Here is a 23,171-nt window from a genome sequence, read left to right as displayed (position 1 = left end):
AGAGGTAAGAAGTCAGCACCCCCCGCTTCTCACTTTAATGTAAGATGTCATTTCCGACAGCAGAACACCCCCTCCCCCCGCTTCTCAACTTTAATCATTAATATGACATGTCATTTTTGGCAGCCCCCCACTTCTCAACTTTAACACTGACTGAACCTCCCTGCTCATCTGGCCCATCACTCTCCCCCCTGCTCTTCTGTCCCACTGCTGAACCCTCTTCTCATTTATTCCACCACTATACCTCCCTGCACATCGGCCCCCCGCTGTACCCTCCTGCTCTTCTGTTCCACCTCTGAACCCCTGCTGCTCATTTTCCCTACTGCTGTACCCTCTTGCTCATTTGCTCCACCACTGTACCCTCTTCTCATCTATGATATGCGTGATATGCAGAGTAGTGAAAGGAAGCAGAGATAAGACACATGTACCTGTCCTGGCACACTCATCCTGCTGATCCACCTCTCGCATCCAACCCACATGCTTGTATGTGATGCATGTAATGTCACATACAAGAATATGAAATGGATGCGCAATGATGAGCTCAGGTCAGGGGCATTTTCTGAAAGCAGTGGGCCTGTGTAAAGGATCATAAGTTGGGCCCCCGCAGCTGAGAAAAAGTGGTTGGGTGTGATTTTTATTGCGCTGAATACTGGCTGTGGCTTAAAGGTGCAGGGGTTCAATAGTAAGTGACACAAAGGTTCAGGAATAATTTCAACAAAGTTCCCAGAAGCTCAACAGTAATTCCACAAACTGATTATGGTTTTCTCAATGACAGTAAAATCCCTACTTTCTGAGATTGGTAGTGGATACCAAGCGGGTCATCTTCCTCCAGATGGTGGACGGGGCTAGTAGGACTTTGATTGGCTTTAGCAGTGGCCAAGACATTCCTCCTCCTGTATTTTTGACTTAGTAATTAAAGAATGCAGATCAGAAGTTGAAACTCTGACAAACCATACTTGATCCAGGTCAAAAACTCAGAAGGTATTAATGCCAACCAAGTGTAGCATCCTTCTAGCTAGGCTGTTAGATACATTTATTTTTTGACTTGCTCTGTAATCAGAGAGGCAGTAATTGTTTAGTCAAGTCTGTTCAGAGTTTCACAGACTGGAAGTTTGATTACTTCCCCCTGCCTCTAGAAGCTTCTAGAGCTTAGGGAAGAAGAATTCAAATAACCACCATAAATATTTAGCAGGGCCAATCCCTGAAGAGGTGTGCCCAGAAGGTGGATGTGGATGCCCTTGGAGCACCTCTGGACTGGCTGCTGGACTACTTCTCCATGGACAGAGACCATGGACTTGTTCTGTACCCCTAGGATGTGTGATTAGAGCCCCAGTTCCTGTGCTGTAGTTTATCCAGCTGTGGTTGCTTAAATGGTTCCAGCCTGCCTTTTTGTGCTGCAAACTGTCTTGTGGTCCCCAGCTGCAAGAAATCAGACTAGTTTAATAATACTTATCTGTGCTACAACCTACTTCATGGTCTTCAGCTGTGAATTGTAGACTGTTTAGTCAGTCTACAACCTTGTGCATGGTCTTCAGCTGTGCACCCATGAACTGTCCTAGTCTGTAACTACTTATTCTGTATGTTCCTGCATGATCTTCCGCTGTGCGCCTACAGACAGTGCTAGTCAAACTGTCCTTATGCTACTGCCACTGATAGAGAAGTGTCATCTACAAGTTTTGGCGTATTACAGTGTCCCACACTCCTCTACCCTCTCCGGTTACAAATTTATTCAGCAATAAATTACAAAAAGACATTCCCTAGACTGATTTCCGAGCCAAAGGGAATAGACTGCTGCTGCTCAGGTGTGAGATACGATGGTATCTCACACCTGATAGGATTCATACGAGCCCAGGATCTACGCATTTTTGTTGGAGAGGCTGCAATGAAACTGGTACAATGACCCACATTTGGTGGACTTGCCCCAAAATTAGAGTATACTGGGCGGAAATAAGACGAAAAATTCGAGAAATATTAAACCGAGATATCCCAGATGACCCGTGGGTCTGTATCCTACACGGGGCCCAAATGCCAACCAAAGAATATCTGAGGACATTAATCCCACAGTTTTTAAATGCAGCCAAAAATCAAATATCTCGTAACTGGCAACAACTAGAGAGACCAACATTGGTAGGATGGTCCAAAAAAATTGACGAAATCGATAGTATGGAATATCTGAGATTCAGAGATGGAGGAAAATGGGCGGAATTTGAAGAGAAATGGAAAGAGTGGAAAGGGTTTAAGTCCACAATGTAATATGCAGAGATGATGAATGTTTAACATAATAAACGACAAGAGGTAGCACCCATTAGGACTAGAGCAGTGGATATCCGTCGATATAGAGTTAAGAGAGAGGCCAGGGAGATGGATGGGAGATGGATGGGGGGAGGGGTGAGGGGGGATGGGATGGGAGAAGAGAGTGGGATGGGAAGGGGGGAGGGAAGAGAACTAGATTGTAAAAGATACCGATGTATTAAAAAATATATTTTGCTCTCCCTTTTCAGAGGTAAAAAAAAAAAAATCTTAAGAAACAATAAGTAAAGAAATAAAAGGAATAAGAAAAGGAAAGAATTATAAAGATAAATAAAACAAGGGAAAGGGAGAGGTTGGAAAAAAAAAAAAACACAAATGATGCGAACCAGGAAGGAGATATGGCGGGTAAATGAATGGCGGGCAAATCTCGCTACCTTCTCTCTGTCTATGGTTAAGTCTGAAGTGGGGGAAAAAAAAAAGACTGCTGCTGGATGCCTGGCTGCCTTTGCAGTTTTTTGGGAAAGAGCCTGTGTAATCTACAACGACTCCTTAGGGGGTAGCGATTCACTGGTTTTTGAGGAGGTCATTAAATGGCACAGCTAGCATTTTCTAATGACAGGTTTCCTTAAAGCAACATGTGTGAATCGACTGTATATTGTAAGATAAATCAATCAGTACCTGTTGAAACACCACGTGGAATCGGGTTGATTTCCAGATTCACCATTTTCTGATGTAGCTGCTTAATATTAAATGGCTCCACAGTAAAGGGAAGTGTTCCTGTCAGCATTGCATAAATGCTCACTCCTCTGAAACATATTGAGCAAAAATATATTATGACTTCATTTTTTTTTTTTTACTTTCAACTAATAAATTGTAATAAAATATATTTTATTACATTAATTATGACAATGTATTAAGAATGCCATCTGTGGACTGAATGTCAGATGTTATATGTTTTCTTCTTTCTTAACCTAAGTGCGAATCACTTCCACTGGTACATTAGTTCTCCTTCTTTGGTACTCATGAAACAGCACAGTGTAAAAACAAAAAGAATAGGTTGGAGGTATCAAGTATTTAAGTATTTTATATATTAAAGGCAACATGTAGTGGTTTTGGCCAAGCTTCTCTTTTCAAGGCTGCAAGTTTGTAAACTGATATTTCATGTAATTATTCTAAAATATTAGGCCCATGAAATCCATATTTTATAAATTAATACAGGATGCATCAGTGCCTTATTGTGTACATCACATGTTGGATGTTTTGGGCGGATGGTCAGGAGATCACGTCTTTTCTTTTGAATTTACTAGTATGTAGCGAACTGAGCTACAAAATATTTCCTGCACATTTACTAACTCTACATATGCAATTACTGGCAAATGTAATCAGTGAATGTGCATAGCCATATCAGCAGATAATCCTGTCAAAGGCACTACCATTGGTCTCAGCTGTCCAATAAAAATGCTGCAGTGGAGGCGCGCCTCTCACTGCAGTGTCATAGAAGGGGTATGTGTCTAAAAGACAAATACAGGCATACCCCACTTTTAAGTACACAATGGGGTTTATTTACTAAAGCTGAAAAGCGCAAAATCAGGCCCACTTCTGCATAAAAACCATTGAGCTTCTAACCCCAGATTGTTCAATTAAGCTTTGGTAATAAAACGTAGAAGCTCATTGGTTTTTATGCAGAAGTGAGCCTGATTTTGCGCTTTACAGCTTTAGTAAATAAACACCATTGCGTACTTAAATGTGGGGTATGCCTGTACTCCCTTCCAGCCCAGCCCTCTTAACTACAAGGAAAAAACACATGTGTTTATGGGTATAATATTTACCCACAATCCCATGCTTTTCTCACACAGTTAAGCGGGAGAAAATGATTCTGTTGAAAAGGTATTGTTACAAGCTAAATCATATATTCAGATGCTATATGTTATAAGATAATAATTTATTATTTACTCTATCTATTTACTGTGAAATTACTGGTTTGAAGTTATAACTTAACTTCAGTAATTTGTCCTTTAAGCCATCTGCTTGAGTACAGATTTAGAAAATATAGTATATTACCTTAAAAACCATATATAATTATTTGTATATTACTTACTTATGGTAATTAACCCCTTGCCACCCAGGCCACTTCTGACACTTCTCTCCTACATGTTAAAATCATATTTTTTTTTGCTAGAAATTTACTCAGAACCCCCGTCCATTATATATATTGTTATGGCAGACATCCAAGGGAATAAAATGGTGGTTGTTGCAACTTTTTATGTCATACGGTATTTGCACAGAAATGTTTTAAATAGCATTTTGTTTTTGGAAAAAAATTTTTTTTATGAATAAATAAAAAAAAAAAATTAAGTTTAGCCCAAATTGTTTCTATAATATGAAAGATGATGTTACTCTGAGTAAATAGAGACCTAGGGCCAGATTCACAGAAAAAGTACACCCGAGTATCTGCTGATACTCCGGTGTACTTTCAAATTTGCCGCGTCGTATCTTTATTTGTAATTCACAAACAAAGATACGACGGCATTTGGCTAAGATCTGACAGGCGTACGGCTTCGTATGCCTTCAGATCTTAGGATGCAATACTTCGGCGACCGCTGGGTGGAGTTTGCGCCGTTTTCCGCGTCGGGTATGCAAATTAGCTGTTTACGGCGATCCACAAAGGTACGCGCGTTCGTCGCATTCTCTTACGTCGTCGCTAGTCGGCTTTTCCCGTCATAAAGTTGCGATTGCTATTTAGGTGGTGTAATATTAGACAGCCCATGTTAAAGTATGGCCGTCGTTCCCGCGTCGAATTTAAAAATATTTTTTTGGGCGTAAGACGTATCCTAACGGAGCATGCGCAGAACGTTCGGCGCGGGAACGCGCCTAATTTAAATGGTACACGCCCCATTTGAATTAGGCGGGCTTGTGCCGGACGGATTTACGTTACGCCGCCGCAAGTTTACAGGCAAGTGCTTTGTGAATCAAGCACTTACGCTTAAAACTTGCGGCAGTGTAACGTAAATGACATACGTTACGCCGCAGCGCAAGTACGTTAATCTGGCCCCTAACTTGTAACATTTTAAAATTGTGCACACTTGTGGAATGTCGCCAAACGTAAGTACTTATAAATCTCCATAGCTGTCTTAAATTTTTTTTTGCAGGTTACATGTTTAGAGTTACAGAGGAGGTCTAGTGCTAGAATTATTGCTCTCGTTCGAACGATCGTGGCAAATGTAACCTGTGTGTATCTGGCTCTAAAACTAGCCAGTGCCTCACCAGCCACTGACCTCACCACACGTCCCTGGACCCAAGCCATGGTTGGCCACAACCATCCAACCAGGTAAGAAGCATAGACAGCCATGCCTCAGGAAATTCCACTTATATGTAACCAGCTTTTGTTTTATTTGGTGTCATTGAAGTCCCACACATCCATGTTATTTCTATGTACAATATTGGGATGTTGGCATGAAGGGTAGCCTCAAATACCACTCATACTAACTGTATCTTAGTGCAGACTTCTGGTAATCAGTGAGCCAATCACTCAAGCAGGACATCACATTTCTAAGGGTGTTCTGTACATCAACAGTGTACAGAACACCTTCAGATTGCCATATTGCATTGACTTTTACAGAAAATTATAATGGCTGCAGATTGAAAAGGAAACGTACATTTTAATAACATTATATTACAAAGTTGCTTGTGTAGCAGTTGTACCGTATACTGTATGCTATATTGCTTTGCTATATTGTTTCCATGAAAGTGAATGTACATTTTATGTGTGTGTTTCATTATTTAAAAGATGCATTTCAGAGTCACCAGATTAAAATTGTACCATTACTGTAGCTGCTGACTTTTAATATAAGGACACTGATCTGTACAGGGAGCCAGCAATGTTCTCACTCAACTGATTCTTCACTCGGCTTTGGGTGTAGGTGCCGGCAAGTAAGGGAAACAGGAAGTGAAGCCTTGCAGCCTTGTGAATGGTCCCATAGTCTTCTGGGACCTGTGATGTGTCCCAGACGACTGTGGGGGAGGAGGGGGGATACCCACTCCCCCCAGATACCCGCTCCCCCCAAAAAAGTGCTGACTGTGGCAGTGGAGGGTGAAAACAAGCAGATCTTCCCCTTTTGGGTGGAGCTCCTCTTTAACAAACTGAGCTGGACTGTTGACGTGAAACAATGCCTGGATAAAAAACTGAGCTACTCAACAGATAGGCTGTTCTCCTTTTATGCATCTCAAGGATTAAATTAGAATTTTGACAGGGGTGTACCTTTAATATTTCTAAGAACCTATAATTACATATTGTAAACAGAATTTTAATAAAAAAGAACATTTGCACAGAGAAATGCTAAAGAAATACCAGCTCTGTAATGTTCTTTTAATGTGCCCAAAAATGTGTAAAAACAACAGCATATAATTAAGTATGTATACTTACATGGACCAGACATCCACCTTTGGGCCATATTTTTTATTGGATAATAGTTCAGGTGCCGCATATGCTGGACTTCCACATTGAGTGTTAAGTAGGTCTTGTGACAGGCCTTCACACTTTATGGTATTACTTAAACCCAAATCTGAATTAAGGAAATAGTAAATAGTAATAAGTAAAATACTTCTTTAAAATAAATCATACACACATGACAAAGAAAATTACTATTTACAGCTAGCTTAAACTTTTCATTCCGAGCATGCATGTTTTTTTCTCCGTCGGAATTCCATACAGACAAACGGAATTTCCGATGGAAAAAGTCAGACGGAATTTTTTCATAGGACATTCCGAACGTGTGTATGCCCCATCAGACTTTTTCAGTCGGAAATTCCAACGGACTTAGAAATAGAACATGAAATTCCGTTTGTCTGTATTGAATTCCGACGGAGAAAAAAACATGCATGTTCGGAAACAATTCGCTGCATGCTCGGAAGCATTGAACTTCATTATTCTAGGCTTGTCGTAGTGTTGTATGTCACAGCGTATTCAACGGTAGGAATTTGGTGTGTCCGTTTGTATGCAAGACAGCTGGAGCGGAATTCCGTCGGAAAAACTTGTCGGAGTTTATTCCAACCTGAAATCCAATCGTGTGTAAGGGGTATTACAGTTAGTTTAATCTAATTGTACAAACCAAAGTGCATTTTACTTAGATTTTTGTTATAGATTTAGCCTCTTTTGCATTAACACTGCAACAGTTATACTAAAACTGCATGTTTTAAAAAAAATGATTAGAGTTAAGTTGCTAAAAATTGATACATATGTGTATCTTATTTGTGGAATGCATACCACATTTAGAGATCAATGAAATAGAATAGGAATTTCTATGCTTTGATGGGTTTGTTTATGGATGTGACACAGGACTAAATAAATACACCAGCCAGGTTTTTGAAATGCCTCTTTTAACACCTCGGTGGATGTATGTTTAAAGATAATTGGCTATTTTTGTTAAATACAGTACTGTAATGAAAGCTGTTTATTATGAGACACAATGCATTACCAATTGAGACAAGGTTTGCGATGACCTTGAGTTAGACTAAAAAACGGTTCATCGTATCCTCAGGGCATTTGGTCATGATGATTTGCACTGGATCTACATTGCTGGCTAACGTGATTGATGTTGGATACACATTGGGGGCTTTTTAAATAAAGGTACCCTTCATCTTTCATGCAGGAGGGGAGGTCTGGATATCTGGGGGCCTCATTATTTTAAAGAGGACATCCAGATTTCAATAGGTCCCCCCCCTCCACAACCCTGGGCCTGGGAGGTAGGGATGAGACCCTTGTCCACATCAACATGGGAACATAGTGCTTTGCTGGCAAAGTATTATCCTACTTTTGAGGGCATGTGGTATGGTTGCGGTACTTCCCTCTAAAAAAAATACCAGACCTTTATCCAAGCATGCACTGAGCATGTGCGAGATTTGCAAGTCTGAAATCCAGGAAGACATACAGTCTGGCTTCATGATGCCCACACTTAAGATGGCCACAGTCAATTTCTAGTTTACAAACTTTCTAAATGCTGTAACAACCTAACAAAACGGACCTTAGTTTACAGACTAACTTTACTAGAATACATTAAGCTTTTGTATTACAGGGGTATTTATATTTAAAAAGCGTAATTGTGGCCGGAGCTCCACTTTAAGTTGAGAGCTGATATAAGCACACTGGCAACTGTGACAGTTATCCCCAGAGGCAGTCCTTGAATGTAGAATGCACTGCACACGCACTATTTGGCAGAATGTATATAAAAAACAATGCAAAAAAAACTAAATTGGTATGTTTGATTAAGGATTTGATAACAGTTTTTGAATATTTCAAAAGTTTAACTTTAAGTAATTCAATTGGGAATTTAAGTTCTGCTTTTAAGTGTTCTGTGCTCATAGTTACTTACCAACAATTTTAATGTTGCCATTTTCATCTAACAGGAAATTTTCAATTTTCAGGTCCCTAAATGATAAAACAATAAAAATCAGGATTAGCATTTAAAATGTATGCATGGAACACAGTATAAAAATTTTCTTTACCTTGCCACCTGTACACTATACCATGTTTTAATTATTATATCAAAGCAGAGTTGGAACTTAGATGTGCCAAAATCAATGTTCAATATAGACCTAATCCCAATTCAATTTAAGAACTGTGATGCATATTGGCAGGTCTGTTCACTAAATTCTTAAAGATAGAGCATTTCTTAGGACCAATATGTGTTGCTTTTGCATATCACAGTCATCTAATATTGACCTCCCTGGTGGTATGATTATGTCAGATTTTTTCGTCTCAAAGCAGTACATTGTTTTGCATTGAAATTTTGAGTTTTTTTATTATAGGCCTGTAATTCTTAGTAATAACACACTTAAATCTGTCCAAACAAGAGTCTAGTAGATATCCCGGGTATGATAAAGTTTTAAACACAAAATCCTAAATTATAATATAATAAATAAATATAAATAATTACAAAAAATAATAATATAATGATAATTAAATACATTTTCCCCATATATCACTATCACTCAATTCTGCAAGTGTTCTAATTTACTTTCGCTGTTTTCTAGCTGGTCTAAAACCACTTTTGACGTAAAGGGACACTTTTTGGTTGCCATGGACAATCTCAAGTCTCCAGGCAGAAAGAACAGTATATATATATATATATATTTATATATATATATATATATATATATGGACTTGTGCACTGGGAAAATCCGACAACAGACCGTTGTCCGCGGAAAATTTTAAAGCCTGCCATCCAAAATTTGTTTGCGGAAAATCCAACATCAATTGTCTGATGGAGCATACAAATGGTTGGATTTTCGGCCAACAGGCTGTCAACACACAATTACCGTCGGAAAATCCGATCGTGTGTACGAGGCTTAAGTCTGTTATTTTTCAACAAAACTTGCTGTCTTACAGATAAAGCAACTATAGTGCTAATACAAACCATTTACCACTTACACGAATGCGTACAATGATCAACTTTATTTATTTTTGCAAAACCTTTATCCTAAAAAAAATAAAAAATAAGACTGTTTCTGTACCTGATTAAAAGCTAAAAAATAGTTTCTAGTTATTAATGCTTCAGCCTTGTTTCCATGCTATTGATTGTGATAACCTAAAGCTTAAGTCGTAGTACAAAGAACCAAAGCAACTAGCTCCACAAGTTTTTTTTTACCTATGAACTATTCCATGGCGATGTAAGTGCTCCATTGCTGACATGATCTGCCTTGCATATTTTCTTACTTCTTTTTCTTCTAGCTTCTTTTTATCACATATTCTATCCATCAAGTCTCCTCCTTCACACAGTTCCATTACCATATAATAAGAGTTTTCTGTCTCTAGGGTTTCATAAAGCTGCACAATGTTTGGGTGTTTAACCATCTGGTGTATCCGCGGCTCCCTCTTCATGTTCTTTAACACATACGAGTCTTGTTTGGCCTTCTTTTTGTCAATCACTTTTATAGCCACCTTAAAAAAAAACTGATTGTTTAAAATTATGTACAGACAATGGATAAGGTTATAAAAACATATTATCTCATAGTTTCTTTATTAAGTCTTTTATTTGTTTATCAAACAGAGAAGACCCGATATCCTGATGATCACGGATGATCTCTCAGGTGTACCAGTTTATAAAGCTGAGATGAGGAGTGGAGAACATGTTCTTCAATTCTCATCGAAGGACACACCTTTCTGCCATTCACTTTTACACAGATGACCAGTTTATGAAGGTGAGATCTGAAGATCTCACTGGCCATCTCTGTAAAATACCTCCTCCCATGCCTCGTACACATGTACGAGTTTCCCGGGAGACTTTTTACCGCCGTGAACCTGCTCGGCTGCTTTTTCCCCCTACACACTTCCGGTTTTCCTGGCAGGAAAACTGCCATGAGAACTTTGGCCGGCAAACCCGGCCATGTGTATGCCTCCACCACAGTGTTTCCCGTAGGAAAACTGTCGGGGAAAAGACCGCCGGGAATCGCGCCAGGAAAAAAGAGAAAATGCTCTAATTTTTCCCGGCGGTTTTCCTGACGGGAAAACTGCCATGGAGCATACACACGGCCAGTTTTCCCAGCCAAAAGCTGTCATGACACGGTCATGTGTACGAGGCACCAGATTCTCCAGCTCAGAGGTGGAGAATATGGATGAGAAGCTGCTGTGATGTGAGGAAGGAGGCTTCTTTCTTCCTAATATCAGCACTAGCAAGGCTAAAGGTTGATATAAATGATAACAATATATATTTGCGTGTGTCTATATGTGTTATAAATATATACAGTATATATTTATATAGATACTGTATACACACAATACAAACACACACACACACACACACACACACACACACAGTATAGGTATGATGTATTTTCTTTTAGGACCCATTCAGATCTGAGCAATGCAGAATTGTTGGCAGAATTGTGCAATTCTTGCCACAACTCCAGATTGCTGTAAAAAGTAATGCACTTTTGGGTGCTATTCATTGTTAATGGCACCCCCCCCCCCCAAATGTAGTTAGCAGACATGTATTTTGTCACACATTTTGTCATTTGACAAATACACTACCAACGTGCCAAAATGCGCAATGCCCCATTTGGCTTTTTGGGCCTTTTTTGTGTGCATTTTAGTACAGTTTTTGATGCACCTTTTGCTTCATTTTTTCAACACACAATTTGGCTTGTTTTTTTAGAATGCATTTTAGCACATTTGTATGTGTATTATGCATTTTAACATGTATTTTGGCAATTTTTTTTACCTGCGTTTTTGTGTGCATTCCGGAAACACATGCAAAATGCATGATATGCTTCCGGTGTCACTAATTGTTAATGGCACCCCAAAAGTGGCTAGCAAATGTGCTGTTTACAAAAATACACATAAAAAGCTAATCAAAATGACAAAATGTGTGTTACAAACCACACCAAAGCGGCAAAATGCACAATAAAAAAAACCACGGCCAGATGCACGCGAAAACAATACGGCATGTTAAAAAACTGCATAATACGTGTAAATAATGCCAACATGATCAATAAAAAAGGGCCAAAACACACATTTAAAGAATGAGGGAACGTGGTCAGTGCTTATTATTTTCATATAATTACATGGTCTTTTTAACTTTGGATCCACTTTTAACCACATGCCGATCAGCACACAACGATATACGTTGACACAATGGCTCGGCTGGGCATATGGGCGTACAGGTACACCCCCTTTAAGATGCTGCATTAGGGTCGCGCATGCCCACTACCGACTCTGTGAGTCCGACCGCGGGTCCCGCAAACTCGATGTCTGCGGGGATACCCGCGATCGTCTCATGGAGAGGAAGAACGGGGAAATGCTCATGTAAACATGCATTTCCCCATTCTTCCTAGTGACAGGACACTGATCACAGCTCCCTGTAATCGGGAGCGGTGATCAGTGTCGTGTCACATGTAGCCACGCCCCCCACAGTTAGAACACATGCCTAGGACACACTTAACCCCTTCAGCGCCCCTACTGGTTAACCCCTTCACTGTCAGTGTCATTTTTACAGTAATCAGTGCATTTTTAGAGCACTGATCGCTGTATCAATGACAATGGTCCCAAAATGGCGTCAAAAGTGTCCGATGCGTCTGCCATAATGTCGCAGTCACAATAAAAATTACTAGTAACAATTTTTTTTTTATATATAAAAATGCCATAAAACTATCCCCTATTTTGTAGTCCTCTGGTCTTTGGGCAACCAAATGGTCCGGGGGTGAAGTGGTTAAAACTCAGCTGCTCTGTAATCACAAAGGTGTCTCAGGATATCACAGGCAGCCCCTTCACCTTCTATATAGATCTCAGGTGTTCTCAGAGGAAAAACTTCTCTTCTCTTCACCTTCTGAGAAAAAATGTTCTCTGCTTCATAAACAAGTTGCCAGAGGAGAAGATTTTTCCTCTGAGATCTGCTGAGAACTGAAATTAGATAAATTATCTCTGTTTGATAATGGTACACCTAAATGTTTGCAAATGCCCACCTGGTTTAATGGGCTATGATTATTACTGCCCCAATTTGAAACCATGATACTTCTGTCTTTATTTACAGAGTACACTAGAGGCCAAAGTCTCCCATAATTATATGTACTAAAGGTACCACTATAGGTGACTTTTATTTCAATTGCACACTCAAATAGCGCTTGAACTGAACCTAAGTCTATATCCTAAACCCTAGCCTGCTTGTTTATCCTCCCATGAATTATGATTCACGTGTGGTGCTTATCACCAAATTCTTTACTGGCAAAAAAAAGGATTGCCATCTCCAGTTTTGAAATTTCCTTGGAAAGTAGCAAAAAACGGATGGACGGCCGCACACCAAAGAACTCTTGAGTTGTCTTTATTGAAGAAACATAAGCAGACACCGCAAATACACAGCAAGAATCATAAACAGCCGACGCGTTTCACACTTAGTGCTTATTCATGGCCATGAATAAGCACTGACTAAGCGTGAAACGCGTCGGCTGTTTATGATTCTTGCTGTGTATTTGCGGTGTCTGCTTATGTTTCTTCAACAAAGACAAATCAAGAGTTCTTTGGTGTGCGGCCGTCCATCCGTTTTTTGCTACTTTCCATTGCCTAGTGCATTGCCAGCACCCACATCTACCTGGACTTATCTGCAATTGCATTCGGGATTTCCCTGGAGCGGTGAACCCCATTTTGCTTTGAAATTTCCTTAGTTTCAGAGAATAAAAACCTAATGCCATCCTTTACATGCTGACCAAGATTAATTGACCTCAAACCTAGCACATCTTTGATTACAGAGTCAGAACATTTTAACACAAGGCCAATGTCAAATTAATGCAAATTGTCACTGACCGGTTCAACATGACAGAACCCTTACATACATGTTTGGTAACCCAGTCTTCAACAGGTAATTTAAAGGAAAAGTTAACTAATCCCCAGTCCTAAAATTTTGTCTTGAGATCAGGTTCTGAACATGTACTGGTGATTCTTTTTAATGAGGACAAATTAAGCAAACATAATTCCAAAAGTTTAATATTTGTTAAGTACGGTAGTCATTTTAAGCTATTACTCTCTAGCTTATGCAAAGGAAAATTTTAACCTGATGTTCACATTTGAACTATCCAAACAAAAAACAATTACAAATCTTCATTACTAGCATTCAATTACCATATTTAAGATGATGTAACTAATGTTACGTGATTTTTTGAAAATTCTCTTTTATTGATTTTATGCAGACATAAAAATACACATAAAGGGTTGCAAACCTATAAAATCAGACAAACAAACTAACTGTGAAATTTGGCATGCTCCTGTATAGTGTTGCTCACGAATATTCGCATTGCGAATATTCGACTCGAATATAGCATATTCGAGAAATCGCGCTATATTTCGAAATTCGCGGTGAATATTCGCAATTCCGAATATTCGATTTTTTACAATTTTTTTTTTAAAACAGATCACATCCTAGATATCTCCATCGACGTCTAAAAGCATTGCTGGTATCATTAGAGACCCTGGGCCGAGTAGCTGAAGCGTTCATTGAATTTTCCAGAAAGATCGCAATGCGATTATTCGGCAAACGCAATATCGCGCGATTACTTTCCTCGCCCCGATCTTCCGCATCAGAGCGATTTTTACAGTTTCATTTTTAAAACAGATCACATCCTAGTGATCTCCATAGACGTCTAAAAGCATTGCTGGTATGATTAGAGCCATTGGGCCGAGTAGCTGAAGCGATCATTTTATATTGCCGAATATTCGCAATGCGAATATTCGGCAATAGGAATATTGCGCGATTATTTGCTCCGCCCTTTTGCATCAGAGCCAATCAGAGTTCTCCTTCCACACTCGTCAGAGGTTAGCAACCAATAGGAACCTGCCTGCATGGACATTATATAAGCTCACTCCCAGCACCATTTCATTGCAGATTCAGAAGCTGGCTATAGAGTGTGGAGGCTGTTTCTGTGTTCCTGGTTTCCTGTGTCTTTGTTCCTGATTGATTTAGATCATCACCAGCATTGCTATTTAGTGATTCCAGTGGATCTTTTCCAGTATATCAACTGCTTTTTTCAAAGCAATAGACCCAAGAGCTTTTTTCAAAGCTACGTTTTGTGCTGTTTTGTTCATTTGTGTTACTGTTTGATCCTGCAATCCTCGCTGTTCAGTGATATTTGCTAGAGATTTCAGAACACATTTTGCTGAGCTTTCTAAAAGAGCTTTTCTAAAAGCTAAGTTTTGTTCATCTTGTGTTACTGTTAGATCTTGCAGGTTCGCTGTTCAGTGATATTTGATAGGCATCTCAGTTCACATTTTGTTTAGTTTTTCCTAAAGAGCTTTTCTAAAAGCTAAGTTTTGTGTTCAGTTTAGTTAAATTTTGTGTAGTAAGTGTACACACTGTTAGTGTACATTTATTTCATCTAGCTTAGCTTAGTGTGTGTTTAGTGTCTGTGTTTTGTGTTTAAAAAAAAAAAAAAAAAAGTTAGTGTTTGTTTAGTGCTTTTTTTTTTTTCTTTAATTTTGTAGTCCTTGTCTTTGGTGTACTACTTTTCTTATAGTTTAGTAGCTGTCTGTGTACGTCTTTGTCTGCGTGCCTGTCTTGTAAAAAATACACAAAAACACATTTTATTCACATTCCCCCCCCCCAATAAAGTTTACCCCCCACACACACATATCAGCAATAATGAGCGGCATCCGTGGCCGTGGCAGCAGGGGTAGGGGAGTTACTCCCAGTGCTGGATCGCTGCCAGCACGGGGTACCTTTCGTGCCCCTACTAGTGGTAGAGGATCGGGTGCAAGGGGAGTACGCCTGATCCGGGAGTTCTTCCCATCGGGCAGCCGCCCGATATTGCCATCTCAGGCTGAAGTAGTGGTGGACTACATGGGGCACAGCAGTGCCACTGAGTCGTCGGTCCCAACTCACAGTAGTACCACCATTACTCCGGTGCCTGTAGTACGCCCCCCCAGCCCCCAAGAGTCCAGCATCTTACTGTTCGACAGCGACAGTGAGAGGGATCTCTTGGGGGAGGCCATGCATCAGGCAGACCTCCAGCTCTGTCCTGATGGTCAGGACCTTTTTGAAGGGATGGATGAGGAGGATGGGATACCTGCTGGCAGTATCCCAGAGACATCCCTTCAAACTGGTGCTGCTGTTTTGGTGCAGGAAACAGCAGCACCTAGTCAGACCCAGGCGTGGGTGAGGGGACAGCGGAGCCAGGCTAGAGGCTCCATGTCAGTTGGTTCCCTCAGACCAACACATTTCAGCCCTTGGTCTGACATCTCTGGGGGCGAAGAGGGTGACCCATCATGGTTGCCATCTGACGCGTCGGCTCACTACGTCAGTGACGACGGGGAAGGTAGGCACCCTGGTGAAACTGTGCGCCAGGTCACCACCAGGGAGACCATCGTCAGGGTCTCCACTGGTGATGGCAGCAGGAGGTGTCAGGAGGAGGAGCAGCAGCAGCAGCAGCAGCAGCAGGCAGCTCCACCTGTGCGCACCGAGTCCCAGCAGGTGCAAGTAAGCGTCACCCCATCTGACAGGAGGGCGGTGCTGAAGTCACCTGTCTGGAATTACTTTACCCTGGTGGCAGACAACCCTACCGTGGCCATCTGCCGGATTTGTAAAGTGAGGGTGAAGAGAGGGAAGTGTTTGGCTCGGGTGGGTACCACAGCCCTGAACCAGCACCTGAGGATAAACCACTGGGCGGTGTATGACGAGATGAAGCGTGGTGGTGGTAGCAGCGCCACCACCACAAGTGAGCAGGGTACAGCAGCCCCTGCCACATCTTCATCTCTTTCCAGCAGGTCATGCCCCCCCGCTCCCTCTAGTAGAGGTACTGGTACCGGCAGCCAGACCTCTACTTCCACAGCACCCTCCGCGTCTGTGTCCCGCACTGCCGTCCGGCGCCAGGCGTCGATTTCAGACGCCTTTGACCGCACCACTCCCTTCCCCCCTGGAGACCGACGTGTGCGTTCCCTCAATGGGCTCCTGGCAAGGGTTATTGCCCAACATCTGCTGCCCTTCAACATAGTTGACAGCAACCCCTTCAGGCAGATGTTGGAGCAGGCCCAACCCCAATGGCGTGTCCCCAGCCGCCATTTCTTTGCCAGGACTGGTGTCCCTGCCCTACACCAGCACATTGTGCAGAATGTAACCCTGTCGCTGGATCACGCTGTCAGCGACAGGGTTCATCTGACAATGGATGGCTGGACCAGCAGGCATGGGCAGGGGCGCTACATCAGCTTCACGGCCCATTGGGTTTCCCTCCGAGGCGTCGGTGAGGGATCGGCGGCAACCGATCTTGTGGTGCCGCCCCGGGGTGTCCAGGGGAGAACTGCTGGTCTCCCTCAAGCCACTGTCTCCGCAGCTGCTGAGCCTCCCAGCAAGCGCCCCCGTAGCTACTCAAGTGTGGGGCACGTGCGCTGTCAGGCCGTGCTCCAGCTTGTTAGTTTAGGGGACCGGAGACACACTGGAGAAGAAGTGCTGAAAGCACTTCAGGCTCAGGTCCAGAAGTGGCTGACACCCCGAAGGCTCCAGGCAGGTATGGTTGTCTGCGATAACGGCAGCAACCTACTCGCCGCCCTTAGTGCTGGCAGTCTGACCCACGTGCCCTGTCTGGCACATGTCCTCAACCTGGTGGTGCAGAAGTTCCTGCGCACTTATCCAGGGTTGAGTGACATTGTGGCAAAGGCGCGTAGGATTGCCAGCCACTTCAGGCGCTCCCCAACCGCTACCGCGTCCCTGTCCAAATTGCAGCGGAAGTACAATCTGCCCCTTCACAGGCTGATTGTGGACAGTGTGACGCGGTGGAACTCCACCCTCCACATGCTGAAGAGGTTGTGGGAGCAGCAAAGGGCGGTGAGGGAGTACCTGATGGAACTAGGCACTGAGAGGGCTTCACCACAACTCCCTTTCATCGCCTGTGCGCAGTGGGGGCAGATAAACCAGGTCTGCCAAGTGTTGTCCTCCTTCGAGCAGGCGACCAAGATGGTCAGCAGTGAGCAAATCGGCCTCAATAGCGTGCTGCCAATAGTGTTCATGCTGGAGAGGACACTAGATCGCCTGCTCGAGGCTGGGGAGAGTGCCTTGGTGGAGCAGGAGGAGTCAGCAATGCTCCACCGAGACCAGGGCCAGGACGAGGAGGAGGAGGAGGAGGATGATGATGAAGAGGAGGAGGAGGTGGTTGCTGGTGTCGTCCCGGAGTCAGGGCCTGGTCAGGAGGGAGAGCCGGTGTTGGGGGCACCGATAGTCCGGGGGTTGGGCATGTCTGAGTTTGACCAGCAGCGCCTCAGGGATGAAGAGTCGCACCTCATTCACCTGGCCAGCATTGAGGAGTCACAGCGGGCTGTGCTCTTCCCCATGGCTGCCCACATGCTGAGATGCCTCAGGAGGGACCCCCGGGTTAAGACCATCAAGACGAGGGATGATTTCTGGATGGCCACCCTTTTGGATCCCAGGTGCAAGGGGAAACTGGAGCAGTTCATCCCAGCCAGCCGGAGGCAGCACCGGATGGAGGAACTGCAGGCAGGCATTGTCAGACGGTTGGAGCAGGCAACTCCCCGGCCTCCAGTTGTCCCCCCTCATCTCACCCAGCAGGTGGCTGCACCCAGCAGCAGCCGAGCAGGGGACCTAATGGAAGAGATGAGGATGTTCTTCCAAACCGAGCGACCCAGTACCAGCACCAGCAGCAGCAGCAGCAGTCACCACCAGCGGCTGGCCCACATGGTGGCAGACTACATGGCGTCCGTCGGTGCTTCTGACAGTATGAGCACCGACGACCCCATGGAGTACTGGGTTGCCAGATTGGACACCTGCCGCGAGCTCGCTCAGTATGCGCTGGAGTTATTGTCTTGCCCCCCCTCCAGCGTACTATCTGAGCGGACATTCAGCGCGGCAGGTGGGGTGGTCACGGACAAGAGGACCCGTCTGTCCACAGACTCCGTGGACAGACTCACATTCATAAAGATGAATGAGTCCTGGATCGGCGGTGACTTTCTGGCACCCGTCGTCGGTTCAGGGCGCTGAAGGGTCCCTTGCCATGCATTCCCTGATGAAGCCCCGGACCTGATGTATTTACAGTGCTGAATATAACTATTTTAACATCAGAGAAAATCAATGTTAATATTTGGTACAGTAGGCTTTCTTTGCAATTACAGCGGTCAAACCTTTCTTGTAGTTTTACACCAGCTTTGCACACACTGGAGGAGGGATTTTGGCCCACTCCTCCACACAGATCTTCTCTACATCAGTCATGTTTCTGGGCTCTCGCTGAGAAACACGGAGTTTGAGCTCCCTCCAAAGATTCTCTATTGGGTTTAGGTCTGGAGACTGGCTAGGCCACGCCAGAACCTTGATATGCTCCTTACAGAGCCAATCCTTGGTTATCCTGGCTGTGTGCTTTGGGTCATTGTCATGTTGGAAGACCCAGCCTCGACCCATCTTCAAAGCTCTAACTCAGGGAAGGAGGTTGTTGCCCAAAATCTTGCAATACATGGCCACGGTCATCCTCTCCTTAATACAGTGCAGTCACCCTGTCCCATGTGCAGAAAAACACCACCAAAGCATGATGCTACCACCCCCATGCTTCACATTAGGGATGGCGTTCTTGGCATGGTACTCATCATTATTCTTCCTCCGAACACGGTTAGTGAAATTATGATCAAAAAGTTATATTATAGTCTCATCTGACCACATGATTTTCTCCCATGACTCCTCTGGATCAGTCAAGACAATTATGTCAGCAGTTATTTCACACCCTATATACTCTTATTCCTACTGCTGTTCATCATGGCACCTCCTGCCCATGTGATATGACTCTGTATCAACTACTACTGTTAATACTACTACTGCTGCTTCTGCTGCTGCTGCCGCCCAGTCAATACACCTATGTCAGCAGTTGTTTCACACTCTATATACTCTTATTCCTACTGCTGTTCATCATGGCACCTCCTGCCCATGTGATATGACTCTGTATCAACTACTACTGTTAATACTACTACTGCTGCTTCTGCTGCCCAGTCAAGACACCTATGTCAGCAGTTATTTCACACTCTATATACTCTTATTAAGACTGCTGTACATCATGGCAACTCCTGCCCATGTGATATGACTCTGTATCAACTACTACTGTTAATACTACTACTGCTGCTTCTGCTGCTGCTGCTGCCGCCCAGTCAATACACCTATGTCAGCAGTTATTTGACACTCTATATACTCCTATTCCTACTGCTGTTCATCATGGCACCTCCTGCCCATGTGATATGACTCTGTATCAACTACTACTGTTAATACTACTACTGCTGCTTCTGCTGCTGCTGCCGCCCAGTCAATACACCTATGTCAGCAGTTGTTTCACACTCTATATACTCTTATTCCTACTGCTGTTCATCATGGCACCTCCTGCCCATGTGATATGACTCTGTATCAACTACTACTGTTAATACTACTACTGCTGCTTCTGCTGCCCAGTCAAGACACCTATGTCAGCAGTTATTTCACACTCTATATACTCTTATTAAGACTGCTGTACATCATGGCAACTCCTGCCCATGTGATATGACTCTGTATCAACTACTACTGTTAATACTACTACTGCTGCTTCTGCTGCCCAGTCAAGACACCTATGTCAGCAGTTATTTCACACTCTATATACTCTTATTAAGACTGCTGTACATCATGGCAACTCCTGCCCATGTGATATGACTCTGTATCAACTACTACTGTTAATACTACTACTGCTGCTTCTGCTGCTGCTGCTGCCGCCCAGTCAATACACCTATGTCAGCAGTTATTTGACACTCTATATACTCTTATTCCTACTGCTGTTCATCATGGCACCTCCTGCCCATGTGATATGACTCTGTATCAAGTACTACTGTTAATACTACTACTGCTGCTTCTGCTGCTGCCCAGTCAAGACACCTATGTCAGCAGTTATTTCACACCCTATATACTCTTATTAAGACTGCTGTACATCATGGCACCTCCTGCCCATGTGATATGACTCTGTATCAACTACTACTGTTAATACTACTACTGCTGCTTCTGCTGCTGCTGCTGCCCAGTCAAGACACCTATGTCAGCAGTTATTTCACACCCTATATACTCTTATTAAGACTGCTGTACATCATGGCACCTCCTGCCCATGTGATATGACTCTGTATCAACTACTACTGTTAATACTACTACTGCTGCTTCTGCTGCTGTTGCTGCCCAGTCTAGACACCTATGTCAGCAGTTATTTGACACTCTATATACTCCTATTCCTACTGCTGTTCATCATGGCACCTCCTGCCCATGTGATATGACTCTGTATCAACTACTACTGTTAATACTACTACTGCTGCTTCTGCTGCCCAGTCAAGACACCTATGTCAGCAGTTATTTCACACCCTATATACTCTTATTAAGACTGCTGTTCATCATGGCACCTCTTGCCCGAGTGATTTGACACTGTATGTTCCATGTCTACTACTACTATTACAGCTCAGTCAAGACACCTGTGTCCCAATTTTTTGGTACACTATTGACTACTATGACCACTACTGATGCTGTAAAGTATTCCCCAAGTGTTTTTATGCTATGTATTACTATTACCACTACTGCTTGTAAATCATGCCTGTGTGATACTTAGTGGGAATGCTTTAATAAGCATTCCTAGTATGGATACCCGTAAATGTATTAATCTTAATTAGTGTGAATGCTTTAATAAACATTTCCAGTATTGATATCCGTAAATTTAGTAATCTTATTATTCCTTACGTTTTTTTGGTTCTGCGTAACTTCGGCATACTTTCAGCTATTGAGACCATTCAACTGTAAAAATGTTCGTCTCTTTCAGCAAATGATGGGACTTCTTCAAGTTTTTTCCTACTTTTTACACTTTTATAAATTTTAAGCTTTTAGACCCTTTTTTTAACATTGAAGTCAATGAGAACATCCTTTTCCCCTTTGAATTCACATGCCCTGCCAAAAGTTTCAGCTACTTCATACTTTCACTTACAGACACTGAAAAAACTGTAAAGCGGTCACAAAATATTTAGCTATCCGGCTATGACTTTTCAGATCGTTATCGTTTACAATTTTTTGGTGAAAACGCAATTTACGTTTTGCGAATTTTTCACAAAAATGCGATAGGTTATAATGTAATCCTATGGAGGGGATTTAGAGTCTGTCATGTGACCCTAACATTGGAGATCTTTGTAATTAAAAATATCTTTACAAAAAGGGGAAACAAATTGGTCTCACGCCCACAAGATCTACTTTTCATACACAATTTTTATATCAAAACGTAGCTATGCTTGTCTGGTTTATGGCAATGTGATCAATTCTGCGATACGTATTTTAGTTTTAGTTATTGGAGCAACAGCCAGAAATTATGTCTCATAGACTCTCATGTGAAATTATCTAAAAAATGTTGCTGCAGAACTCACAAAGACGCTCTTTTCTAAATCGCAGACATGGCCACATTTTTAAGTTTATCTACATAAATTTCATATCGATGCGTTTACAAGGGCCGTGTATTTCAAACGGTGTAGTCGTTGTATCAATTGCATGTACGTTTGAGGATTTATTAAGCTTTGTTTGGAGGCTTAAATCATGTATTAGATCTGTGAATTAAAAGCGTTTGTAATGTTATTTCTTTCCATAAATCACTTTCCTGACCTCAGTGCAATATTCCTCCTCACTGACCTGGGGGGGAGGGGAAACCTATTGAGGGGGGAGGGGCGACCAGGAAGTCAGCATACTCTATACTTTGCAGATAGAGAAAGAAGCTGTGTGTCCTAAAGATAGTGTAGTGGTTATGGTGAATGTCTTTGGCAAGGGGCTCACCAATTAAGCTATTCAGCATTCCCACTCGCATTTTCCTCAGGAAATGCATTGTCTAGTTATATTATATTTTAATACTCCTGCTGCTGCCTCCATGCTGAGTAAAGCTTCATGACCTCTCTGGCACAGCGGATCCACCAACAGCCTCCGCTACAAGCTACCAGACCGGATCTAAACAGCAAGTGTAACTATAACAATGAACCTTATGTTAAACCCTGTTTTGCGGCATTTATACTGCAACCATTGGGCTGTCTGCAAGAGCTCATCTGCATTCTCTCTCTTTCTTGCTCTCCCTCTCTCTCTCTTTGTATATATATATATATTGTTGCTTTTGTTATGTTCATTTTTCAACAGTTTATTTTGTGTTCGTCGTGTCTGTGTCGTGTGCTTTAGTTTGTCCTAGGTTACTGTTAAATAAAATAATAGTATAAAATGTTTTTGCTTATTATGAAGTTAAATGTGTTGATGTTGATTTGTTTGATGTGAAGTTAGATGTGTTGAAAAACCTACAAATCTATCTCAAAAAGAAATGAAACATTTCCAAAAAATATTATTTTTTTTATTAAAGAAATAATTTCAGATATAACTCTGATTGAGCTTCTGAAGGCGCTCCATCTTCGCTATATTTTTTGATTGCTGCTGCTCTAGCAGCACATTTTG

General features: G+C 42.4%; 1 protein-coding gene across 1 annotated transcript in view; it reads right to left on the bottom strand.

The window, feature by feature from the left end:
• Positions 1-23,171, bottom strand: part of LOC120935705 (hormonally up-regulated neu tumor-associated kinase homolog A-like) — a 69,734-nt gene that overhangs the window by 27,851 nt on the left and 18,712 nt on the right. The window contains exons 2-5 of the mRNA XM_040347761.1: positions 9,891-10,183; positions 8,616-8,671; positions 6,671-6,809; positions 2,926-3,053 (exon numbers count right to left, since the gene is read on the bottom strand). Coding sequence (XP_040203695.1) covers positions 2,926-3,053; positions 6,671-6,809; positions 8,616-8,671; positions 9,891-10,183 — 616 coding nt within the window. The remainder of the gene's footprint in view (positions 1-2,925; positions 3,054-6,670; positions 6,810-8,615; positions 8,672-9,890; positions 10,184-23,171) is intronic.

The sequence above is a fragment of the Rana temporaria genome, chromosome 4, assembly GCF_905171775.1.
Source record: "Rana temporaria chromosome 4, aRanTem1.1, whole genome shotgun sequence".
Taxonomy (NCBI): domain Eukaryota; kingdom Metazoa; phylum Chordata; class Amphibia; order Anura; family Ranidae; genus Rana; species Rana temporaria.
This window is presented reverse-complemented; position numbering and strand designations above follow the sequence as displayed.